At 37.8% G+C, this 23814-nt stretch overlaps 1 protein-coding gene across 9 annotated transcripts in view; it reads left to right on the top strand.

Moving 5' to 3' along the window:
* Positions 1–23814, top strand: part of LOC308501229 (serine/threonine-protein kinase TNNI3K) — a 315419-nt gene that overhangs the window by 179891 nt on the left and 111714 nt on the right. For 8 of the 9 annotated variants that reach the window (XM_081057235.1, XM_081057232.1, XM_081057231.1 and 5 more), the window contains 4 exons: positions 5422–5474; positions 5794–5846; positions 9692–9824; positions 19736–19845. In XM_081057235.1, the coding sequence (XP_080913361.1) occupies positions 5422–5474; positions 5794–5846; positions 9692–9824; positions 19736–19845 (349 nt within the window). Of the gene's footprint in view, positions 1–5421; positions 5475–5793; positions 5847–9691; positions 9825–10357; positions 10415–19735; positions 19846–23814 lie in introns of all 9 variants that reach the window. The other variant, XR_013993853.1, reaches the window with a different exon arrangement.

The raw sequence follows: 23814 nt of genomic DNA, 5'->3' as shown, positions 1-23814 counted from the left end.
ATACAAAAACAAACAGATAGAAAGGCGGTCGTCTGGAGGAGAAAAAGCCTCGGAATGCCCATCACCATCCTTTGATTTCTTCCCTTGGATGCTGGGGATAGTCTGCGTGACACTGATCCTCCATGTGCCTGGCTTCCTTCCCGGGTCAAATCACAAGCTCCCTGTTCATAATGACTATGCTTCATTCACCTACAAATGACAAACCACCTGTGCTCTGGAAGGGTGGAAGGTTAGTCTTGACCTGCTGTGTCTTGGTGGTACAGAAATATATTAGATTTATTTCCATGGAGCTTGTTGACATCATCCCCTTACTTACAGTTGTGCATTGAACACAGGTGTTTTGGGCACTAGCTGGTAGGCCTCTCTTCACCCAAGCAGTGTTTCTGGAATTTCTGTCCAGACATCTAGTTGTACTAGATGCCCTAGTACATCCTAGCTCCTTGGGGCCTGTCTGGATGATGTGGGAGTCAGCTTCTCCTACAAACAGGCAGACGTTGGAGAATGAAATGTGATTGCTGATTTCACCTCTTGAAGCTGTGATACTGGCCATCTAATATAACCACTCTGAGCCTCAATCACCCGTCCGTAGACTAGAGAGGCTAATATTAACCACATAGTGAGTTCATGAGGAATGGAGAAAGGGCCGGCGCCTGCCCACAGGAAGTCATCACACAATGTTTACTCCTTTCTATCTTTAGTAATGCCCACTCTGTAACCCCACCACTCCCACAATTTTCATTATTCCCACTCTTCCCAAAACTTGCAGTTTATGACATATCTCAGTAATAAACTCTTTAATAAAAATTATGTCACTCCTATTGCCCTAGCTGGTTTCAGCTCCAAGCTTATCCCTTTCCCTAAGTACTCTCAAACCCAAGGCTGACGACCCTTCACATCATCTTGGTGCTGTCACTGATTAGCAGGGATTCTGTCAGCTTCACCCCTGCCTGTCCCCCTCTATTTATTTCACTCCACATAGGAAGTGTGGCTTAGCACTAACTAACTAAAAAACAAAACAAACAAAATAGTATGAATCTTAGAGGTTGTTCTAAAAATCTAAAAACTAGTTACCTTTGTCACCGAGTGGTGAAGGAGTGAACAAATCCAAAAGTCCACCTTGAAGTGAATAGAAAATTTCATTTTGTCCCAGAACTTCCCAAAGTGCTCTCTCCTTCTGCAGTACCATTTTCATAGCATCCTTCCTGAAATTTGGTGCCACTTGCTGCTATGAACTCACATTGTCTAGTGTTTCTAAATTGTCACTGCACACTTTGTTTTGTTTAGTCTGCTTTTGTTTGTTTAGGACATCAGAGTTCACGTTGAATGGTATTTCAGTTCGATGGAAGTAATAGTTTTTTATCTGGTATATCCAGTCTTGCCAAGCACAACACTGACTTTAGTCAAGTTCCTCAGCCTCCCAAGTCAGCACTGTCCTTTTCATAAAAACTCACAGGATTTTTGGTAAGACAACCCCTTCTAATTGGATATATTATTGCGTTGTATTTAAGAACTCGAAACTACAAATCTTGAAGGTGAGCCTTGTTTTTTTTTTCCCCCTTTTCCTCTAAATCTAAGCTATCCCAAGATTTAGACATTTCTTTCTAAAGGAAAGAAATGGAGTAGTGTAGGGTGGGTTCCCAGTGAGTCAGCAAGGTGGAGCAAGCAGAGCTCACCAGGCCAATCAAATTCAGATTTGGCCTGTGGGGGCGGGCTCAACAGAGGAAAGATAGCACCTGCCTTCGGGCTGCGCAGGAGGGAACCCCCTCAGATGGAAAATGGCAACTGTCCTCCAGCCATCTTCCCAAGGCCACACACCTTAATCTGTCCCCTGTCTTTCTGATGCCCCTAAGTCACCATCCCTCTGCCAGAGGCCAGAGTGAGTGAGTGAACTGTGCACGGGCCCCTTAAGAGAACATCTGTTTTCCCCCAATCTTCTGTCCCACTCAGGCAATTGGAATCCCCACTGTTTTTCACAGCCTGATGTTGTGGGGGCTCCTTTTCCTGGCACCAGAACTACGGGCTGGGGAGCCTGCTGTGGGGCTGGGGTCCCTCACTCCTCCAGGGTAAATCACCATGGCTGAGATAGCCCCCCTGATTCTCTATCTCCACGTGGAGGTTTGGGACCAGTCCATTTCACGTCTCCACCCCTCCTACCGTGTCCCCGAAAAAAAGACCTAGCTGGACAATCAGCTCTAATGCATCTTTTGGAGCAAAACTTAATATAAGACCTGGTATATTATATCTATTATATTATATTATATTATATTATATTATATTATATTATATTACATTACATTACATTATATTATATTATATTATATTATATTATATTATACCATGTCTTATAGTATAGTAATATGACTGGGTCTTATATTACTATACTATAAGACGCATTACAGATGATTGTCTGGCTAGGTCATATTTTCGGGGAAACATGGTACCAGTCTTGACGTGGCTTCTTTATATCCTTAGTTATAAATCTTCGTTCAGCAAGACTTCAGATGATTTTCCAGGTTGATTGTTTTGTAATTTAGCTGTAATTTTAATGTGTTCATGGAAGGAAGCAGGCACGGAGTTTATCTACTCTGCCATCTTGGATCTCTCCAAGCTAATTCTTTTTTAAAATCTACACTGTTTTCTTTGAATTTTTATATTACCCACCTTCATCTTCACTTTCATTAGCCAATTATAAGTTCCTTGAAGATGGAATCTATAACTTGCATCACTTTGCTTCTCTCAGAGTGCCTTGATAATGTGAGAAAGTAAATATCATACCATGTTTCCTCGAAAATAAGACCTTAATGAAAAATAAGTCCTAGCATGATTTTTTAAGAGTGACAGCACCTGAACATACGCCTTAATGCATTTTTTGGAGCAAAAATTAATATAAGACCCAGTCTTATTTTCGGGGAAACATGGTCCTTTTGGAAAAGGTCTGTAATGACACAAGGATGATTCATAAAATTAATTGATCACTTACTATTTGCCAGGTGCTGTTACAAGATCTGAGATGGTGGCCTAAATGAACTGGGTCCTCTATCTTTACTGTCACTAGCCATTTATACAATCTCTGTTGATAGACTTAAATTCTCTGAGCTTTGGATGACTCCTCTAGAAACTAAAAGGGTTATGCTAGGTTAGTTCTAATGTCTCTTCCAATTGTAGAGTTATCTGAATTTTAAATATTTATTATAGGTTAATGAGTGGTATTCTAAAAGTACTTGCTGATTAACTAATACTATAATCTTTACCCTTCCAAACTCATGGCTGTGTATTTTCAGTTTCTTTTAATTTATTTATTTGTTCAACAATATGTATTGAATACTCCTATATAATAAGCAGTGTACTAAAAATGTTAGAAGTACAGAAATGAACATAATCCCTGCATCTGAGACATGCTGCCTCTCGTACCGTACTGCACTGGGTGACCCAGTGACCAAATTCACTTAAGTTTCTCTGAATAAAAAAGGAAAATGTTGCTAAACACTTTACCCCAACTTCAGCTAGGTAATCCTTCTTAGTAACATGAAAGAAATTTGGGGGCTTTCTAGATACACAGTTTTAAGCTATTTCCTCAATGTGCTATTTTAGGAAAGGTGAGGCTTAAGTAGGTGTGCTATGAACTTTTCCCTATATTTAACTAGAGCAACTCCATTTGCATATCTATTTTATAGTTTGCGATTATGCTACTAATTTTTTTTCTTTGATAACCACTGTTCTAGATAACTAATTGGATGCTTTACCTGTAATCATTTAATATGGTTGATGAATCCTGCTCAGTATGTACTTTAATGATATCTATGAAATGTAACACTCATTATCTTGTGATAAGCTAAAGGACTATGATATAGAAATTCCCTTAATTCCTTCAGGGACTGTAGCGGTACAGCATGTAGATGCATTTTTCTTGTTGCAGTTGAACTTCTAGAGAGCTTCTAATGCTGTAGCTCTCTTTGTCATGACAGAGTCTTTCTCATCACATGTAGTAATTGGTCATTTGTACTTAAGACAGCATCGTGGAGGTTTTCTCTTGATATCCTCGATTACTTCCATGCTCGGCTCTTCCAAGCAAAGTAAACTTGAATACCTTCTAGATTTTTGATAGGTAAAGAAAGGATTAAGTATATAGCACAAAAGTTAGATTCATTAATTATGTAAGAGAAGTTTAAAAGTAACTCTTTGATAAAGCTCAAGTCAGTAACCAGAAAGCACTTACATAAGTAATTCAATATTGTACTGGACTTATTCAACACTAGAAAATAATATTTTCCTTATTTTGATCATGAAGCAAAACTATTAAGGATAGAACAGATAAATAAATATGATACAGCGTATGTGCACTAAATACTGAAATGACTCATTTATCTTTTCTTTAATTTTTTTTTTCAATTACAGTTGACATTCAATATGATATTAGTTTCAGGTATGTATCGTGTTTCCCCAAAAATAAGACCTAGCCAGACAATCATCCCTAATGTGTCTTTTGTAGCAAAAATTAATGTAAGACCCGGTCTTATAGTAAAATAAGATTGTCCGTCTAGGTCTTATTTTTGGAGAAACATGGTAGCATAGTGGTTAGACATTTATAAAACTTATGAAGTGATTCCCCCTGATAAGTCTAGTACCCATCTGACACCCTACATAGTTATTACCATATTATTAACTATATTCCCTATGCAGTACTTAAGAAAGACATTCAATAAGGATTCGAAGACAACCTTGGATCATGATGTGCTTGTCCATAAGATATCCAACAACTCAATTCACTAATATGTGGGAGAAATGACTCTCTTTGGATGCCCCCAGCCTTGATTTACTTCTTGAAAAGAATATTCTTAGTTTATATTGAATTCTGAGGTGGAAAGGAGACTTTCATGCCTTTAAACACTTTCTTCCCCAAGACCTTCAAAAGTGATTTAGCTGGTCTCATCTCGCAAGCCTTGGAAATACTCCTTTGTCCTGAGATTGTAGCATTGGCCAGGATGTTTCCATTGATTCCCCTTCATGTCAGGCCCTGCCTTGACCTGTCCTTGTACCTAGCGTTCCTGAGAGCTATGACTCTAATATGCCCACAAATACCTTTTACTCTTTTCCTGTAACCACAGTGGTGTCAGCAAATAAGCTTCAAAGAGCTGAAAATCTGATCTTCAGCTAATGAGTCTTTTTTGACTTCAGAGGATTTATCTAAAGTAGGCTACTCTGTATATTTTCCAATTTAGATATAATATTACAATCTTTAAATATTCCTTTTGAATTAGCAAAAAAGAAAAAAAAAGAAAAAAAAACAGAGCCTGAGATTTATATTAGCCTTTGGGACTTGTTTAGATTATGGGGTAAACACATGACCACTATTGTTCTTTTCCCTAAGGGGCTAGTCACATTAGGAAATAAAGTTTACTCAAAGTCTGCTTTTTATTCCAGTCACAATATTCTTCTCTATGAGGATGGGCATGCTGTGGTGGCAGATTTTGGAGGTGAGATTTCCACGAATAATACTCCAGTTGGCATCGGTTTCTTTCTTCCTTCCTAGTTTGTATCTAATATTATATGACAAATATCAAAACAGATTTCACCCTGACAGTATTTCTGTAAATCATTCAAATTTCTGTGACCTTGGTTTTTAAAATTATATCATTTGTTTTCACTTTTTCCCCTTTGATATCCTCAGCTAAAAGAAAGAGAGAGTATAAATAAGATAGAGGTTTTTTCAGGTTTCAAATTTCTAGCCATAATCTTTGACCTTGGTTTTAAGATATTTCCTTTGACATGAATTTTATGTTCTGTTTCCCTCAGAATCAAGATTTCTACAGTCTCTGGATGAAGATAACATGACAAAACAACCTGGGGTTTGCTGCTGCTTGTGTTCCCTATAATTATGAAACAATTAAAATGTGTGAACTCAGCATGAGAGGAAGTGAGATGAGAGCAGCTTTAAATGGAAGAAATGTCATTGTCTCAGGGGCAGGATTATGCTTATGTTTTTATTCTTAGTAAACCGTCAAAAGAACTATTTCAAGACTCTACCAGAGAAATAGATTAGATATATGTGGAAAATGTTATGGATAAAATAATATAGAATTTTTTCAAATATAACTGAATAGTACATGACAGGCTTGGATAATTGGCTTTCATATTTACATCTCCTTATTAAGTAGTACAGTTAATAATTAATAGGTAGCTAACAATAAAATTTATAGTTCACTGGCATATATTAACAGTTTTCCACTTTAACATAATAGCCAAGCATTAATGTTTAAGTAAAATGTGAGTTATAGCTTCTGAAGCAAGCATAATTGTACTCAAAACGTCTCCAGGTAAGTTCATCACTTGCCCTCTGTTTCACTCCCCCACTCCCCCCAAAAGCACACTTCTTTCTGGACTACCTGTGTTATTTAATTACCCAAGCTTGAAGTAATTTTTCATTCTTTTCCTGCTTCCACTGACACATTACTCAATCACATTTTCTGATTTATTTATTTATTTATTTATTTATTTATTTATTTATTTATTTATTTATTTATTTTTTAAGTTCATCCCAACCTCTCGTTTTTCACTGCCTCGTTTCAGGTCTTCCATCATCTCTTACCCAGATTATTGCAATTGGCTTCCAGTCCTCTCTTCTAGTTCACGCTTTGCAACACCAGCCAGGTGTTGTGTTCTGACAGTTTACCTCCTCCTGTAAACCATCAACAATGCCCACCACACACAGACAAAACACAAACTCCTTTGCCTGTCAGCCCTCTGCCCTCCCCAATCTGGCCCCAGGGCACCTCTGTGACCTCCTGTCCCACAAGTTCTCTCACATTCCTTAAGCCCCAGCACACAAGCTGCCTGGCCATTCCCCAAACATGCCATTCACTGTCATATTCCTGTGACTCTACCAGTGTGGTGTTCTCTGTCTACAAAGCCCTTCACTGCGCCCCACCTGGAGGAAGTCTCTTTTCTTGCAAGGCCCAGGAAATGTTATTCATTTTAAATACTTTCCCTTCCATAACCTGCCCACCCTTCGGCCTCCTCCCCATGCGCTTTCCTCTCTGTGTTTTTATAGCACTTTGCATTGCTGGTTTGTATTCTCATTAATTCAACAAACATTTATTTAGCGCCTACCATGTGTCAGGCATTGTGTAAAGGGCTAGGAATGCAATAAATAAAAGCTCATTCCTCAATCTCAAGGAGCTTATTTTCTAGTGAGGAAAACATAGTAATAAAGAGATAGTTAAATTTAAAGGAATATGGCGGTTCAGTGATAAGGTGTGACAAAGCATCCTGAGAGTTTAGGTGGGATGAGTAAATCAGATGTGGGAAAAACATAAGGGGGTTCCAGGCAGACTGAACAACAGCATGAGCAAAGACACAGGGGAGAGGGGGAAATACCAGACTTCCTGGGGGAACTTCAAATAGCTTACATTATCAGCATGTACTGTGTGGGGAAGAAAAAAAGAGAGATGAGTTAGAAAGAAAGACAGGAACAACATCAAGGACCACATTGTATCCAAGTAGGATTATGCGTACTGGTTTCCCCAGTTAGATTTCACTCATTCATTCAACAAGTATTTATGGAATACCACTAGATGCCAGGCATTCTTTCAGGAGTTGGGGATATTGCAGTGAACAAAATTAAGTTCTTGTTTCTATGGAGCTAATATTCTGCTAGAAGGAGATAGATCCTGAACAAATTAACAGAACATATATCAGGCAGTGATATGTGGTGTGAAAACAAATAAACAAACAAAAAAACACATCAGAGTATATAAATGGAGAGTGATGGGGGTGCCATTTAGTTAGGATGAGAAGGAAAGATAACATTTGGTAAGAGATCTGATGTGGGAAAGAGTATTGTAGACAAGGGGAACAGTAAGTGCAAAGGCCCTGAGGCAGGAGAGTTTTTTGTGTGTTCAAGGCCAGAGTACTGGAGCGGAGCAAGCAAGAAGGAGAATGATAGGATATGAGGTAAAGGAGGTGGGAAGAGCGTGTCCTCTTTTGACAAGACACACACACCTCCTCTAGTACCTGGGACATAGAAATAGCTGAATCAGTGGTTCTCAACCCTGGTTGCACATTTAAATCACTTTGGAAACTTTTTGAAAGCATGCTACCTAAATACAGTGCCCAGAAATTCTGATTTCATTGGCCTAGGGTTGATTTTGGGTACCTGTATCTTTCAAAAGTTCCCCCAGGTGATCCTAAAATGCAGCCAGTTGACACTCTCTGACTAAACAAACTTTCGTTAAATGGAATGGAATTGAATTTCACCACCAGCAAAGTTACATCCTTTTATTGCAGCAGTAATCTTTAAGCAAAGCACTACACTAGATTTATTTTGAAGGCTATTTTGTTTCTGACAGTTCTATGGCCTTATGTAAATTTGCTAATTACACTATTACCCCCCTGTGAAAAATTGGTCATACTGTATGCCTGCTCCCACTTATGCAATATTGTGACACAACACATAATCTGCTGTATAAATGATGGCTATTTGGAACATGAAAGCTCATATGGAAGAGCTGCGTGTGAGCACCAGAATTGGAATAAAGATATTCTTGGAAAGCTATAATTATGCATGATTTCAAAATAAGTTAGACACTTCAAAAGAACGACCAGCAGCCAGCACTATACACAGAATTTCAGTTCAGAGTAATAAAAGACTGGTTTCCTTCAGTGGAAATACAAAGAAAGAGTTTGGCAAAGATCATTGATATGATTATGGAGCCATGGGTTTTACAGCTGGAAGGGCTTTCCTCCTCTGTTTTGCCCCAGAGGAATCTACATTCCAGGAAGCATAAGAGACTTGCCCAGAGCTGCCCAAATAGTCAGTGGTAGACTCAGATCTAGAATTTTCATCTTTTAACTCAAAATCTAGTACTGTTTCCTAAGCCACAAGTAAACCAAATTTATGCATTTGCATTCCAGAATGGAAGCATATTTAACACTGAAAAATACATAATTGCATCAGAAAAGAATGCCATCTAAACATGAGAATATAACATTGTGCAGAGAAAGTTGTAATCTTTCATGGGCTTTCTTACTGGGATATTTAGCAAACAGCATTCAGAAATAACATGACTGGGCAAACAAAGGAGATATGACAGACCTGATCCGGTCAATCAGAAATCTACTTCATAGGAATATTCTGGGCACTCCCCAAAGGCCTATGATTTTTCTCCTCAATCATAAGAGCACTATTTATGGGTCTGAATTGTGATTTCCTAAATTGCAGCCTTGAAGATCTAGAAGAAAGAAGGTACCTCCCACAGTGTGTAGATTCACTCCCAGGGAAACATAGACTTCTTGGATAAATCCACTGCTGGCTATTCAGAAACTTATAAGGCTTCTAGGGGAAAGATGCTCAGAGATTTAGAAGTGTTGCTGCTGTGATTATCATGTTATAAGTGGCAGGGAAATGATGACTAACATTGTTGCAATATTTGTGGGAAAATTATGGATTTCATGATCTTCCAATATTTAAAAAAAATGCCCTTTGAAAAATGAATGAACAGCAACAGTCAACATGTTATTTATGTATAAACACGCCAATGTATTGCACAAATTGAGGGCAGCATTGACGTTAATTCACGTTTATATCTTTTGAAACGATTGGGAGAACACTTAACAAATCCTAAAAAAAACACTGTTCTACAGTGGAAGAATTAACCACTTGGTTAATGACTTGTGGATGTTTTTTGACACACAGAACCTCCGCTGGATGGCCCCTGAGGTGTTCACGCAATGTACACGCTACACCATCAAAGCTGATGTCTTCAGTTACGCTCTCTGTCTGTGGGAACTTCTCACTGGCGAAATTCCGTTTGCTCATCTCAAGCCAGGTAAGCCACACTGTATCAAAGTTTCTTTGTTCTCCTTAGTTCTCTGCATTTTTATAACTTCAAGAAACATTTTTTTTCTCCTAAAATGATTATTCTCGATGGGTTGGCAATGTGAGAGGTAAGTAAACAAACTCATGTGCCTAATCCAGAAAATTTAATGACCTAATTCTGTGATTTTAGACATAGGCACTCCAAAGTGTAGGTATATTTTATTAAAATTTAGGGTATTTTTTATTTATCTGTTGTTAATAAGACAAGCAATTGACTATGACCTTGTGACATGTGGGTGCAAATAATGTGGACAATGCAATATTTACTTTTGGGATTGGATTTCAGAAGTGCCTTTTTAGTGTGTATAGAGGGGTGAGCTGAAAGTAGCAGCACGTAAAAGTAACCTATCGAGACTGCTTTCTGCTTATCTCACATTATACAAAAGAAAATTCCTTTTCCTAATAATTTTGTATTCCATAATAGGGCTTTGTGAGTGAACCTAATGTTGTTAATAATATACATTATATTCTGTGTACATATAGATGCGGGAGGTAGGGAATTTAATCACCGGAACAACGTACGCCTAGTTGAGATTTAAGGTAAATTGTATTTGTATCTGTCTCTCCATTTTACTTGGGTTGCTTTCATGTCTTGTCACACTGTTTTCTTACTGGTGTCAACCATTAGGCTGGCAACTCCTTAAGGACTTTGCATCCCCAAAACCGAGCATCCATGAAAAGTAGTTTTCAAATTAAATCCTAAGTCATTTTTTAAAAATAAATGATAGTGTTAGCTCCTTGGGGCCACACTAGCACAATATATCAGAAGGATAAAGTCAAAGGGACATAAGGGAACGACAAATCTTACAAATGTGTATACTCATAAGTTAAAGGTATTAACCAGGATCATAATGATTGTTAGTAGTCGGGTTCAGGGCAAAAGCCACACTTCAGACTCTTTTTTCAAGGCATCTTCCCCCCTAATCCATACAGTCTTTAATTACATTCTGCATAGTGTCTCATGGCATGCTTTTCACAAATCATATGTTCTGTACATAGTTATCGAGTACAACGATCGTTGAGTTGCCCTAATCTCTCTGTGTATGTTCCACTTTCCATTGTTCTGTATGAGGAGATTTAGCCCATGTTAGAGTGCGGATGTGAGAGCTCTGCTTTGAACTGGACCAACATTGCCATTTGTAATGTCTGGCTCTGACGTGCTGCTGCCTCCTTACCCCTTAGAATTTTTATTCTAATGAAAATCAACGAGTATATTTTTAAAATCCAGTATAATTGTAGACTTACTGTGGTATTTTTCACAAGAGAGTGTGATACACCTTTCCCCTCACCTCCTGGGTCCATCTTTTGCCACTTGCAGCCTCTCCTGTATGTTTCAGCCATAGGGAAGCATTTCATTTCCCCATTATGACACATTTCCTCTCCCTTCCATGTCTTTGCAAATATTAGTCATTTGTCAGACACACTCTTCCCTACTTTTCATCATACTAAAACCAATTTACTTTTAGATCTTAACTCAAATATTACTTCTTCCAAAAACATCTTCCTTCATTCACCAATATTGAATTAAGCTCAGTCTCCTCCATGCTTTAAGTCATCATTTATCATAGTATTTATTATATTTTATTCATACAGTTTTGCTATTTTCTCTACTCTGTTATACTTTTCTAATTATAAAATGAATATTTCAAAGAGATAAAGATCCTCTCTCTTATGGACCCCCAGAAAGAGTTACTCGTTTTAGAGGGAGAATATTATATAATAGAACAGCTAAAAGTCTTGCCTAAGAATAACTTGATTCCAATGTTCCATATATTATAATTTACAGTACGTTATTGGAAAGAAAGTTTGTTTATGATAGATGCTGAATTTTTTAAAGTTGGACAGTGACCATGCATCAAGAAACGAGACTGTGAACATCATTGCAGTGGTTAGGCAATCTAGCATATGTTTAGCAATAAATTATGTGAAGCATCAGATTCAGTCTAAGCTACATATTAGCCATTTACAATGAGGAACAAATCCATGACTACAGCGTGGGACAGCATTATCAATTATGGTAACGGCAACATTACACATGGCTCATCCTTCTGGATTTAGCAGCCTCCTATCTCCTGGGAAAGATATTAAATTAGAAAACAGATATTAGCACTGACTCCTATGCAAGCGATGGGTTGGCATTCAGAAGAAGTTGGGGTCTCTTTTACATAGTATATGTTCAAATTAACCTCATAATTTCAGGTTTAAAAAGAACTGAAACAAGCCATCGTATCCAGCATCCCAAGGGTCATGAGATCAAATGCCCACGGGGCCAGCAGTTGCAGGAAAATGTTGTACACAGGGCAGTGTGATGAATGGGAACTCACTCAAGTGCTCTGACTCAAGGGAACAGCTGCTACCCAGCACCAGCCAAACAGCGCCATGCAGGAACATAACAGTGATCACTGTTACCATGTCAACTAATATCCGTGTGTTTGTTTAACAATCTAAAGATTTTTAAACGTTGGCATGAACTCAGTTTTTAAGAAAATACTTTTTTCAGGCTAACACTGTGTGGGATAAAGAGAAGTGGCATAATGTGCAAGAGCATGAATCTTGCCACCACCTTACACAAGCTCCTTAACCAAGCTATACTTCAGTACTTCAGTTTCTTTCTTTTTCAAATGAGGGTAATAATAGGACCTACCTCAAAGGGCTGGAATGGTGGCTGGCATTCATAAGCACTCCATAAATCAGCTCTTCTTATTCTCGTTAGGCCGTCATGAAGTGCTCTTGGTGCCAGGAATGGAAAACAAAGAGCACTGACACATTGCCCAGACCTTCAGAGTTCAGAGAGGGCATGAGAACAGTATAGTCAGCAGAGTAAGTCCCAACTCGATTGAAGCACAGAGTGCTTAGGATGCTTTCAGGAAGGGTTTCCTGCCCGGACAGGTGGTGGGAAAGGATGTCAGGAAAGAATCCTTAGAGCAGATAGTACCTGAACTGCATCTTAAAAAGATGAGTGCTAAGTAAATAGGTAAATAGCGGGGAAGTGGGGAAAGGGTCTGAGCAGAAAGGTGTATAGGCAAGGTGCAGAGACATCAGAGATCCACAAGTAAATCAGTAGGGGTGAATTGAGAATACAAGGGAATCAGTAGCGAGACACATGCTGTACATGAGAAACTAGAGCCAGATGGCGAAGGGCCGTGTGTGTCAACAGTGCAAGTCACGGCAGGATTTTAAGTGGGGCAATAGTACAACTCTATTATTACTTTAAAATGCTCCCTTTTCCTACAATTAAAGGCTGGATTGGAGAGGTTCAAAACACAAGCAAGGAGATAAGGTAATCTAGAAAAGATCGGATAAACCTTAACTAGGGTAGCAGCTTTGGAAGAGAAAAGTAGTAACTTTAGGAGATTTTAATAGCACTTGCCAATGGATTGAGATGGGATCACAAAGGAGAGGATGAAGTCAAGGGTGACCCCCAGACTCTGGTTTAGCCAGCGTGAGGGTGATGGGTATAGGAAGACCGCAGACTTCTGGTGGAAATGATTAGATTAGAAGGAGAAGGAACCAATGCGTGAGGCCAAGCAGAGAGAGAAGAACCAGGCAGATAAAAATGGAGCTGGTGTGACCTGACAAACAAGAGCTGTCCTGCATTTCAGAGAAAGAAACCAATACCTGCTTCCCCTATTTTATTTCTCTCCTGGGCCTGTCACCTCTGATATATCATGAAAAATGAAAGCAGAAATCTGGGATGAATTAATCCATCAATATGTATTTTATCCAATTCTATTTCCTTATAACCAGCTATCCAATTCTGTGGATCACTTTCAGATTCTAGTTTGGGGCCAAAGAGGAAAAAGTCTCTTGTTTTCCTGGTGGGGCCAACTGGTTCACAAGTAGACTCTTCTCTGTGTCCTGACGTTCCTTAAGGCCAGGCTGCAAGTCTGGGGTGTGGCAGCAAATTGTGAACTTCTGCCAATTTATTCTAGCAGATTTTAGTAAGAGTTCATATTGAGACTTTAACTCAGAGTTGAAAACTGAAGTCCAGGAGCCAAATATGGCTTGCAGACTGTTTTTTTTTTTTGGTCTCACATATGGTTTTTAAAAATATGAATTGAAATACATTTAAAGATACAGTCATTCCATTGGTCTCATATTTGTAGCCACTTGCATTTGCTACCCCTGCTTAAATATTAAATGATCATGTGTGTTTCCATATATGAGTAAGATCCTAAAGCACCCTACATGTAATAACCTCAAAGGACATAAGCACATTACTGATGTTGACTGTTCTGTGACAAGTGATAGGAAAATAGGAGTCAGCTAAAGTTCTGAAATCCTAAGCTTGCTGCACTGATCCTTATCAATTTTCCACCAAGAGTAGAGCCAGCCAATCACTACACAGATCACTGAAAAGATCAAATCTCTCCAATGGATGGTGATATTTCTATGAATATAGCTGATATTAACATTCCAATACTTCATTACACTGACAAAGATTGCAATGAGAACAGACAATGGTGCAAATTAATTTATTCTTTTGACAGTCTGTAATGAGAATGGGATGTGGTTTAAAAAATTAAGCCATTCTTAGTACAATCTCAAGATTGCAATCTCATGGTCTCTCTCAGATGCTATATGCTCTGGTGATACATCATTGAAAAGTGTCAATTTAGCAGAGAATGTGTCTTATCCCTTGCTGAGATGGTAGAATGCATTTGCTTTGTTTCACCACAGCCCTGCCCATTAAAAACAATGAAGTAGAATCAACTGTGTTTTTTAGAACACACATACACACAATCAAAATAAAATAAAATAATAATAATAATAGTAATAATAACATTCTGGCAATTGTATTTTCATCAAAACTTACAAACAAAATGTACTGTGTATTGCTCTCTTTTTTTATATGAATGCCTAGATTTACTTTCATAAAACATAAGAAAGTGATAGATTACTTTAGGAAATCAGAATCTAGTACCAATATATCCACAAGCAGTGTATAGCAAATTAAGTTCTTCATGAAGACCTGCATTGTCGTCCTCTCCACCATGGTCATACTGCATTATGAGCTGGGGCTAATGACAGATGAAATGGTCTGTAGCCTTGTAATAACTCAATGCTTCTACCTGATATTCATACCCAAAGAAAATCTCAAAAGGAACTAAGATTTCTGGTATAGACAGAACAGAAATATACAACAGTGTTTTTGATATCTAGTTATCTAGGTTCAGACTAAAAGGAATCAGAAAGACCCTTAGCTATGTACATAATAATGATAGCACCAACAAAAGCTAACACTTACTGAGAACCAACAATGTCCTAAATACACTGTATACTCTATTTCTCTTAATTCTAACAATAACTTGTGGTGTGGGTCCTATCAGGATAAGATATACTCATATGTTCAATGCCACATGGGAGTAAGAGGTATAGTCAAGACTTAAATGCACGGCTTCTTGTCCCCAAAGCCCATATTTGTTACCATTCCACTGTATTCGCACTGCTTAATCTTTAAATTTAGAAAAATTAATACTCACAGAGCAAATTAGCTTAATTAGGGTCTACCAGAGAGTTAAAAACAAAGCTGGAAATTAGCCTCCAGATTTCTTTGTTAAGGGCATTTCTTATAGTCATACTGCTTCAGTTTATTGCAGCCCCCTCCCCAAAGGCTTTGAACAAAATATAGTATTATGTAATAAATATGTTACCATATCTCAATAAATGACCTAATTATGTTGTAATGTAATATTAAGCTAAACTTTGCATTCATTCTACAATGTTTCATGATGACTAGGAATTATTCCCTGTCCTAAACACAATAATGGGCAAGATGTTAATTGGTATTAATCCATCACCTTCACTTGTCTGAACAAATACTGTTTACTGAGTATTATGTATCGCAATCTATATTATTTCCAGAGAAATCATATTTTGAACTGTCTCATCGATTCATTCAATATATATTTATTGAATCTCTACTAATTGCCAGTCACTGTGCTAAGCACAAGAGATACAATGGTGAAAATATGGCACAATGGTCAGTCCCTGAACTCAAGAAACTTGTGATCTCTTTGCAGAGGCAAGCAAGTAAATAGGTAATTAAGTATAAAACAATGTAGGCTACTATAGTACAGAGTGCTATGGGAGGACATAGGAAGGACATCCAAAAAGAGTTCCTCTCAGCTATGATCTAAATGACAGTAGATGCAATGCCGGAAAAGTGGGAAGGAAAGAGGATTCCAGAGCGGGGAAAAAAATCACATTTCACAGCTGAACCAAAAAAGCAGTGAAAATTCGAGTAATCCATTTCTTTATTAGTTATACATTCATTTACCAAATTTTATTGAAAAGCATAACACTGTATTTTTTTCTTAGCCTATTACAATTCATATAGAATGTTCAATACATTTTGTCACATGAACAAATGAATGAAGGTTATGACGTGATATTGAATGCATGTTCTGTTGTTTGCTGGCCTCTTTTGAGACACAATCTTGACAATATCCATTCATAGCTTTTCTTTTCTTGATAAAGTTTAGATAAACAATGAAGAACTTGAATCCACAAGTCAGCACCAGGGTTATGTATACCTTTGAGGGTGACTCACAAAATTGTGTTTAATTTAGCTGCCATTCAGGATAATGGGAGTGAGAGACAACTACGCTCTAGATTTTCTGTGTCCAATATGGAGGCCGCTAGACACACATGGCTATTTCAATTTATATTAATTGAAATTAAATAAAATTAAATTTTCAATTCCTCAATCACAGTAGTCACATTTTAAGTGCCTAATAGCCATATGCTACCATATTGAACAGCACAGAAGAATATTTTTGTGCTGTGGACATTGCAAAAAGTCCTATTGAACAGCCTTACACTAGAAGCTAGATTATAAGCATTAATAAACTATTGATAATTATTTCAGAATAGTGCTGAAAAAAGAATAGGTGCTCAATAATTATTGATATTGTTAAATTTAGCCTTATTCTCGTTTAAGTTTTCTTTGTGAAAGTAGAAACCAACATTTGTGAAAGTAGAGTTTTCTTTGTGAAAGTAGAAACCAACATTTACATAAATCATTGAACATATTTTATGTAGCAGTCAAGGTAAAATTTGATTGATGGGCTGACAGTGTCTTTCCTGAATTTGGAATACCAGAAAAGTTCCCAGCTGTTAGTATAGCATGGCCACTTAGGCAAGACTGACAGAACAATCTCAAAGGTGACAAATTTCAATGCCATGACCCCTCGTGTTGCATTGTCCACTTTCTGGCAGAGGTGCTAATGAGTAGTATCACTGCCAAGCGTTTGTAAAGCAAAAGGGAGAAGGAGATGCCAACACCTTATAGAATCTACTTTGAATAATGAAGAATTAAATATTGTTCATCTTAAACTAATTTTCCAGACCAGTGCCAAGAAGCAAACAAGTAAACTTATCTACCTAATATCAGAGTCTAAAAGAGTTTCAGAGGAGAGGTCTGGCACCTGCATCTGAGTTTGTGAGGGATATTTATGAATATTCCTCCACACCCATTAGTGTATGTATAATTAGTTATCCAAATGGTCATAAGGTGAAAAAGTAGAGTTAGATTAGTGATCATTAAGCATCAGTTAGTTTCCTTATTTGTTTACTGCATTCCAAAAAGAATGAAAAATAGTCAAGAGTAACAAATGGAAGGAACCTAACATGCCTAATTTTCTGTAACACAAAAGACACATTTTATAAGTCATATTAAATCTGCTAAATATATTTTGATCAGCCTTTTGTTTTTGATTTTCTTACCGTTAGCAACCATAACTCTACTTGAAAGTGGCTAGAAATCATTGGCAAATGTGATAGTGAAACCATTCTACAAAGGGCATCGAAGACAACAGAGGAAATGAAATTCCTGACTCTGCCCTTGATCTGAAACCATTGTATAATTGGAAAAGCTGTTGCAAGGGAATATTAAAATGCTAGTCAGGCAAAGAGCATGAACTTATGATTTTAAAGACAAATAACTAATAAATGTTTGTGAAAATATTAAGCCTCACTACCTTTCAAAAAACAAAATTTAAACAACAATTGAGCTGATATATTTACCTCTCATATTAGCAAAATCTTTCATAAAGTGAAAAAACCTAATTCTGGTGCAGGTGTAATAAAAACCCTCTTACACATTTGCTAATGAAAGTATAAATTAGTACAAGTATTCAAGAAAATTTTATCAGTATGTATTAAAAGTTTTTAAAGTAGTTATCCCCTTTAATATACTAATTTCACCTCTCAAAATATCATAAATAAATAATCTGTGAAATCAAGAGTCATATTGCAAATGGCATTCTTTGAAGTGTTTACACCCAAATTTGAACAACCTAAAATTGAGGAATGATTAAGTAAATCACACTCAATTCAGAGTCATTAAAAAAACATGTTAACATGGAGCTTTAATAACATAGAAAAATGCTTATATTTAATTTAGGGGAATAAAATATTACATAATTGTATATTAGACATGAGCTCAATGATATAAGTATTACATAAGAAATACTCAAAATATTTTTACAATTGTTTCCTCTGGATAAGATTTTATTCTTTCTAATTCTCTTAATTTTCCAAAATTCTACAAAGAATAAGTATAAATTTTACATTTGGCAAAATTAGGTAATAATTCTGACTGATCCATGTAGCAAAATGTTAAGTTATACTGCATATAATTTCAGATCTTATCTATGAGTAGAATGTAATTGAAGTAGACTTTGGTAGAGGAGAGACAGTGGTTGAGGATCATGCCTCCAAAGTCATTAAGGTACACACAGATGCTCATGACATCCCAATCTAAAAGACAGGAAGCAGCAATGTCCTGGAACTTTAGTCTCCCACTGGTACAGAGTAGTTTTTCAGAGGAACAAAAAGAGCTTCAAGCACAAATACTTTGTGCTATTCACAAAGTATTTTCAATATGAAGTGGCTGAAGCAAGCATGGAATCTGGAACAAGAGACTATGCCAACTATTAGTTATATTTAATATTTTATAAATTAAAAACCCATTACACACACACACACACACACACAGTAATATACATGCATTCCTTGTGTGGTGTTACGGGGACTGAAATAAATTATGTGTGTAGTACCATGATGCCTGATACAAAATGTGTTCAAAAAAAGTAGCTATAAGCTTGGTGTCCAAAGGAGCATAGAAATCACTGGTTGCAGAACAGAAAAATAATCGGTAATCTACAGTGAAGTCCCAAGAATCATAACACGGTAATGGGGAATTGAAGATGAGCATATTCAGAAATCCAAGCAGGCAGGCAGCACTAGAGTTCAATCAATGAGTGCTATTAGCTAACATGATGGATTTGAAGTTTCTAATAGGGTTTAGCAAATAATAACTACTTTATAAATGTTAAAAATTAAAATCCCAACATTCATGTAACCAGTAATGGGATTAAAGCTTAAATATATAATCCATATTGCCCAAGATGCAAAGTGCAAAGTTCGGTGATAGCCCATGTCTTGCTATTTATAGTATAAAGTTTGTTAGCCTGAGATTTATAGCATTGTACAGTCTGTTCAATCTGCCTTTCAGTATTTACCTCTTATAACATCATGCACATACCCTGTACTTCAGACACACACACTAAATTACTTGCTATTTGCATGCTCCTTTGTATGTTCCTTTGCTCCTGTACAAATTCTCTCCGCTCACTATTTGTTGAATGAACAATCAAATGAATGGATTTATAAAGATAAACTTATGGTATCAAATTAGCCAATGTTTTGTTTAAGCTTTGAAAAAGAACCGCATAGAGTTCTCTTTGAATCTCTCTTGATGATGCAGATTGATTCTTGGTGATTTTTGTTGCCTGTTCATACATTTTTGAAATGCATATGTGAATGCCAAAACTGACATGACCATTTGGTTTACAGCGGCTGCCGCAGCAGACATGGCTTACCACCACATCAGACCTCCCATTGGCTATTCTATTCCCAAACCCATATCATCTCTGCTGATGCGAGGATGGAATGCATGTCCTGAAGTGAGTAATTTTTATTTCCTCTTAGAAAATGTGTTATGGTCAAAATCTGTCACAAATAGTGTAACACCAAAGTCTACTTTCAGTGTGTATTTTAAGACTGTCAAGGCGGGAAGACAGATTTGCCTTCTGCTCTTTAGTCTCTAATTGCCTCAAGAAGTCTGAGTGTCTCATATTTCTTTGCTGCTGCTCTCTGATTTTGAAATGTTTCTCAAAACTGATTAGTAAAAGAGAGACCAGGGTATGACAGATGACTCACAGTTTCATCTCAGCTGCAATTTTATTAACTACGCTTGAGCCCCACTTTGTCATTTTTGAAGAAAGAAGTTTGGCACAAGATGGATTTGTGTGGGCTTTCCACCACGAGGCAAGCCTTCAGGCAAAGACCCCCATGGCAAATGGTCTTTAGCTGCACTGGCTCAAGTGGGAGGCAGGAGACCTGGGGTTAGTTCTCCCTAATTCTCTGAGTAGCTGTGTGATAAAGTGGTGAAGAGCATAGATATAGAGTCAAAATGAAAGGACCGATGTTATGGAAGGAATAAAGAAAGTACCGTCCATAAACAGTGAAAGAGAACATTTTTAAATATGATCATAGATCTCAAAGAGTAGAAGGGAACAGTCATATAGCTTTACAATGAAATCCCAGACCATCTGTCTGCAGGAAAGGATTCTTCTTGTTTGTACCAGACAGCTTGATGTCTACTTTCTTCTCAGAGATTGACATAGAAGGAGATTCCACAACTTCTTTCCTGGTAGCACAGTTTAGTGCAGCGTCTGAGAATCCCCCTGCCAATATGTTTGGTTGTCTGTTGAAATCCTTGTGTTTTGACGTCAGCTCTCATTGATCCTTCTGCTCTGAATGGAGGGGAGTCGTTCACGTTCTTCACACTGGAACTCCTTATACATAAACACCTAACAGCCCTTATTTGTCCCGTCCAAACTATCCTGGTTATTGCTGTCCTTTTCTCATACGTCCTTGTTTCTGATCTTCCCCCAGGCACTTTATCTCTTTTCCACCAGGGAGAAAATAAAGTAAGGCTGTTGTTATCTCAGAAAGTATCTCACCAAATTAGAATGAGAATAAGTCCCAGTCCAGATGTTGGGTAAGAGAAAGCCACTTTTCCATTCTTTTTCTAAAGGCAAAACCCAGACCAAGTCATTACCCGATCCCACAAGACTACCCAGAAATTCTTATGAAGGAAAGTGAAGATTATTATGGTCATGGATTGAGTATCTCAGAAGTAACCTCTACCTGACCATTTTAGGTGACAGATTATATAGTTATTTGTATAGAATCTTCCCTCACTACCAGAATGTTAGCTGTATAAGAGCAGGGATTCTTTGTTTGTTCATTTTGGGGTTTATTTGCTATTATAATCCCCACACCTAGAACCGTACCTAGTAGATGCTCAAAAATATCTGTTGAGGAAATCAATGAGTACCACCATTACTTAGCAGTGCCTCTAACTGCCTCATCTGGATTTTGAGGTCCAGAAAAATTTACCTTAAAAATTACATGACATAAAATAGTTTGGGATAAGTTTTGCTAGTCTTTCAATAGGAACCTCAGTCATATTTTCTAGGAATAAATGTGCCAAGCACCTAATCCAGAATTCCCTTCTCTCTGTGGGATGTGAGCTGTTCCAAAGTATAACTAACAAGGGAATCCCTTTTGCTTTTATTAACTGACTCTTCATGGTTATAGATAAGGGACTTGTGGAAGTTTTAATTTGGAGATAAAACCAAGTTACTGGCAGCTTCTAAAAGCATTTGGGGTGGGGGGTGTAGAATGGATGCCATCAGTAACAGGTTTTGAAATGAGAAAGAGAACCAGAATAGGGCCAAAGGAGGGTACATTTAAGATTTAGAATCTTAAGATAGATAGATACATGGATGGATGGATGGATGGATGGATGGATGGATGGATGGATGGATGGATGGATGGATGGGTGGATGGATGGATGGATGGATAGATATAGATAAAACTGATATAGATATAGGTATAGATGTATAGATATAGATCTATACTAAGAGGACAAAAATCAAGTGCTTAGTGAAAAAGTTTAGTTGCTAAGCAGTAGAGACTGTCAGCACGTATCTGGGCTGTGGGGATGAGGTTAAGGGAGAATGGGGAGAAAGAGTAGTAGGAAAGCAGAGTCTCTGGCTGCCAGTATCTTGCATATCAGGTGGGCCCTGGCTTGGTTGTGGTATCCATCTCAGCCTTAGGAAGTTAGGCTGCTTCTGTATATGACATGCCTGAGTTGTCATTGCCGGTATGGTCTGGCCTTACGGCATGGCAGGTAAGGTCTTTACCACAGCAGTAGGCTGAGTGGTGAGGAAAAAAGAAACAATGGGCTAGTTTTAATTCTTTCTTTCAACAATTATTTACTGAGTCTCTACTATATACAACCCCAGGGGCAGGTGCTGAGCTTCCATAGAGTTATGCTCTCAATGGAGTTTAAAGCCTAGTAGTCACATGGAGAGTAACTGGATAAACACATTAATGATTTTATAGTGACAAGCTAAAATTAAGGAAAACAAGCATACTAAAGGAATACTAGCCAGTGGAGGACACAGCTAGTGTAGGTCAGGAAAGCCTGCCTGGAAGAAATGACACTTGAGCTGAGATCATAAGCATAAATAGCAGTTTGCTGAATGAAGAGGGTTGGTGAGTGAGAAAAACAAGTCCAAGCAAAGACAGCATGTGCACATTTGTTGTGAGAATACACAAGGGAGAGACTTAGTTATTGGAACACTGCAGCCATTGCAGGGTTAAATCCCTATACCAGGCATCATCTGAAACAAGTTCATCTTCAGATCAAAGACACTAACGCCATGCTGTCCTGGTCATTAACTTCCATTATCAACTTCACTAGTCATATTTTCTTTTATGTCTGTTTTTGCCCCACTCCTTGAATTTGAAGCACAATATTATTTCCTGTGTGTCTTCTTAGTCAAGACCCATAAAGTTATGAGAGGACATTGAGAACACAGGCCTACTGGAGATGGGAAATGCTTATTGGAAAACAGTGAGAGGTGGGAGAAAGTCCTGATACTTCGATGGGATTGGATTTTGGCCTGCCTTGGAAACCAGAATAGGGAATCAGGACCTGAAGTTATACGCAATTGTATTTTTGTCTCTAAAGCATTGAAGAGATATGAGAAAAGTATTTTTTTCTGGAAAATTCATCTGAGTGTGTTATGAAGGATTTATTCACTTGAAAAATTGTACACAGTTCCATAGTGATACATTGAATTATCTCCTAGTGTGCATTGGAATAGCTAAGCATTGTTTCTTAATGTGCAGTCTATGTATTACATGCCCCCAATTACCCTTGAATGTTTGTTAAAACAAAGATTCTGGGACCCTGTTCCAAATCTACTGAATCAAAATCTCTGGAATGGAACCTGGGACTTTGCATTTTAACGAGCACCCCAGGTAATCTGTGCCCAGTGAAGACAGAGAGCTAGTGGGCTGAAACAGAAGTAAAACACACTGAAGTCAGAGCATCCAGCTGGGCTGCCATTGCAGTAATCCAGTTGATTACAACTCAACAACTACAGTGGTTACCATGGGGATTCAGAAGTAGGGGTAAACCTGAGAACTACTTCAAAGGAAACATAACATCACAAGCAGGTCAAAGACTGGATTCAGGAAATGGAAGAGAGAAGAGTCCAGGAGAACTGTCATCCCTGCCTTCTGAGAGGCAGCTAGTGACCAGAGCACTCAGTAGGCTCTTTGATGTCAGCGATACTGCTGGCAGTGAGAGAACACAACCAAGGGCTCTGCAGTAAGCTGAAGGTGCTGAAAACATTGGAAAAGGAAAAAGAAGGGAAGCTACCAAGACAAAAAAAGTGACCTGATCTGCAAAACTGAGGAGCTGTCAGTTAGAATAAAGTTATTGTGCAAGAAGTTGGCATAGGTGCTCCTCTCACCTTAAACGTACTTAAGAAAATGAAGTGGGATCAGGG

The sequence above is a fragment of the Rhinolophus hipposideros genome, assembly GCF_964194185.1.
Source record: "Rhinolophus hipposideros genome assembly, chromosome: 8".
NCBI lineage: Eukaryota > Metazoa > Chordata > Mammalia > Chiroptera > Rhinolophidae > Rhinolophus > Rhinolophus hipposideros.
This window is presented reverse-complemented; position numbering and strand designations above follow the sequence as displayed.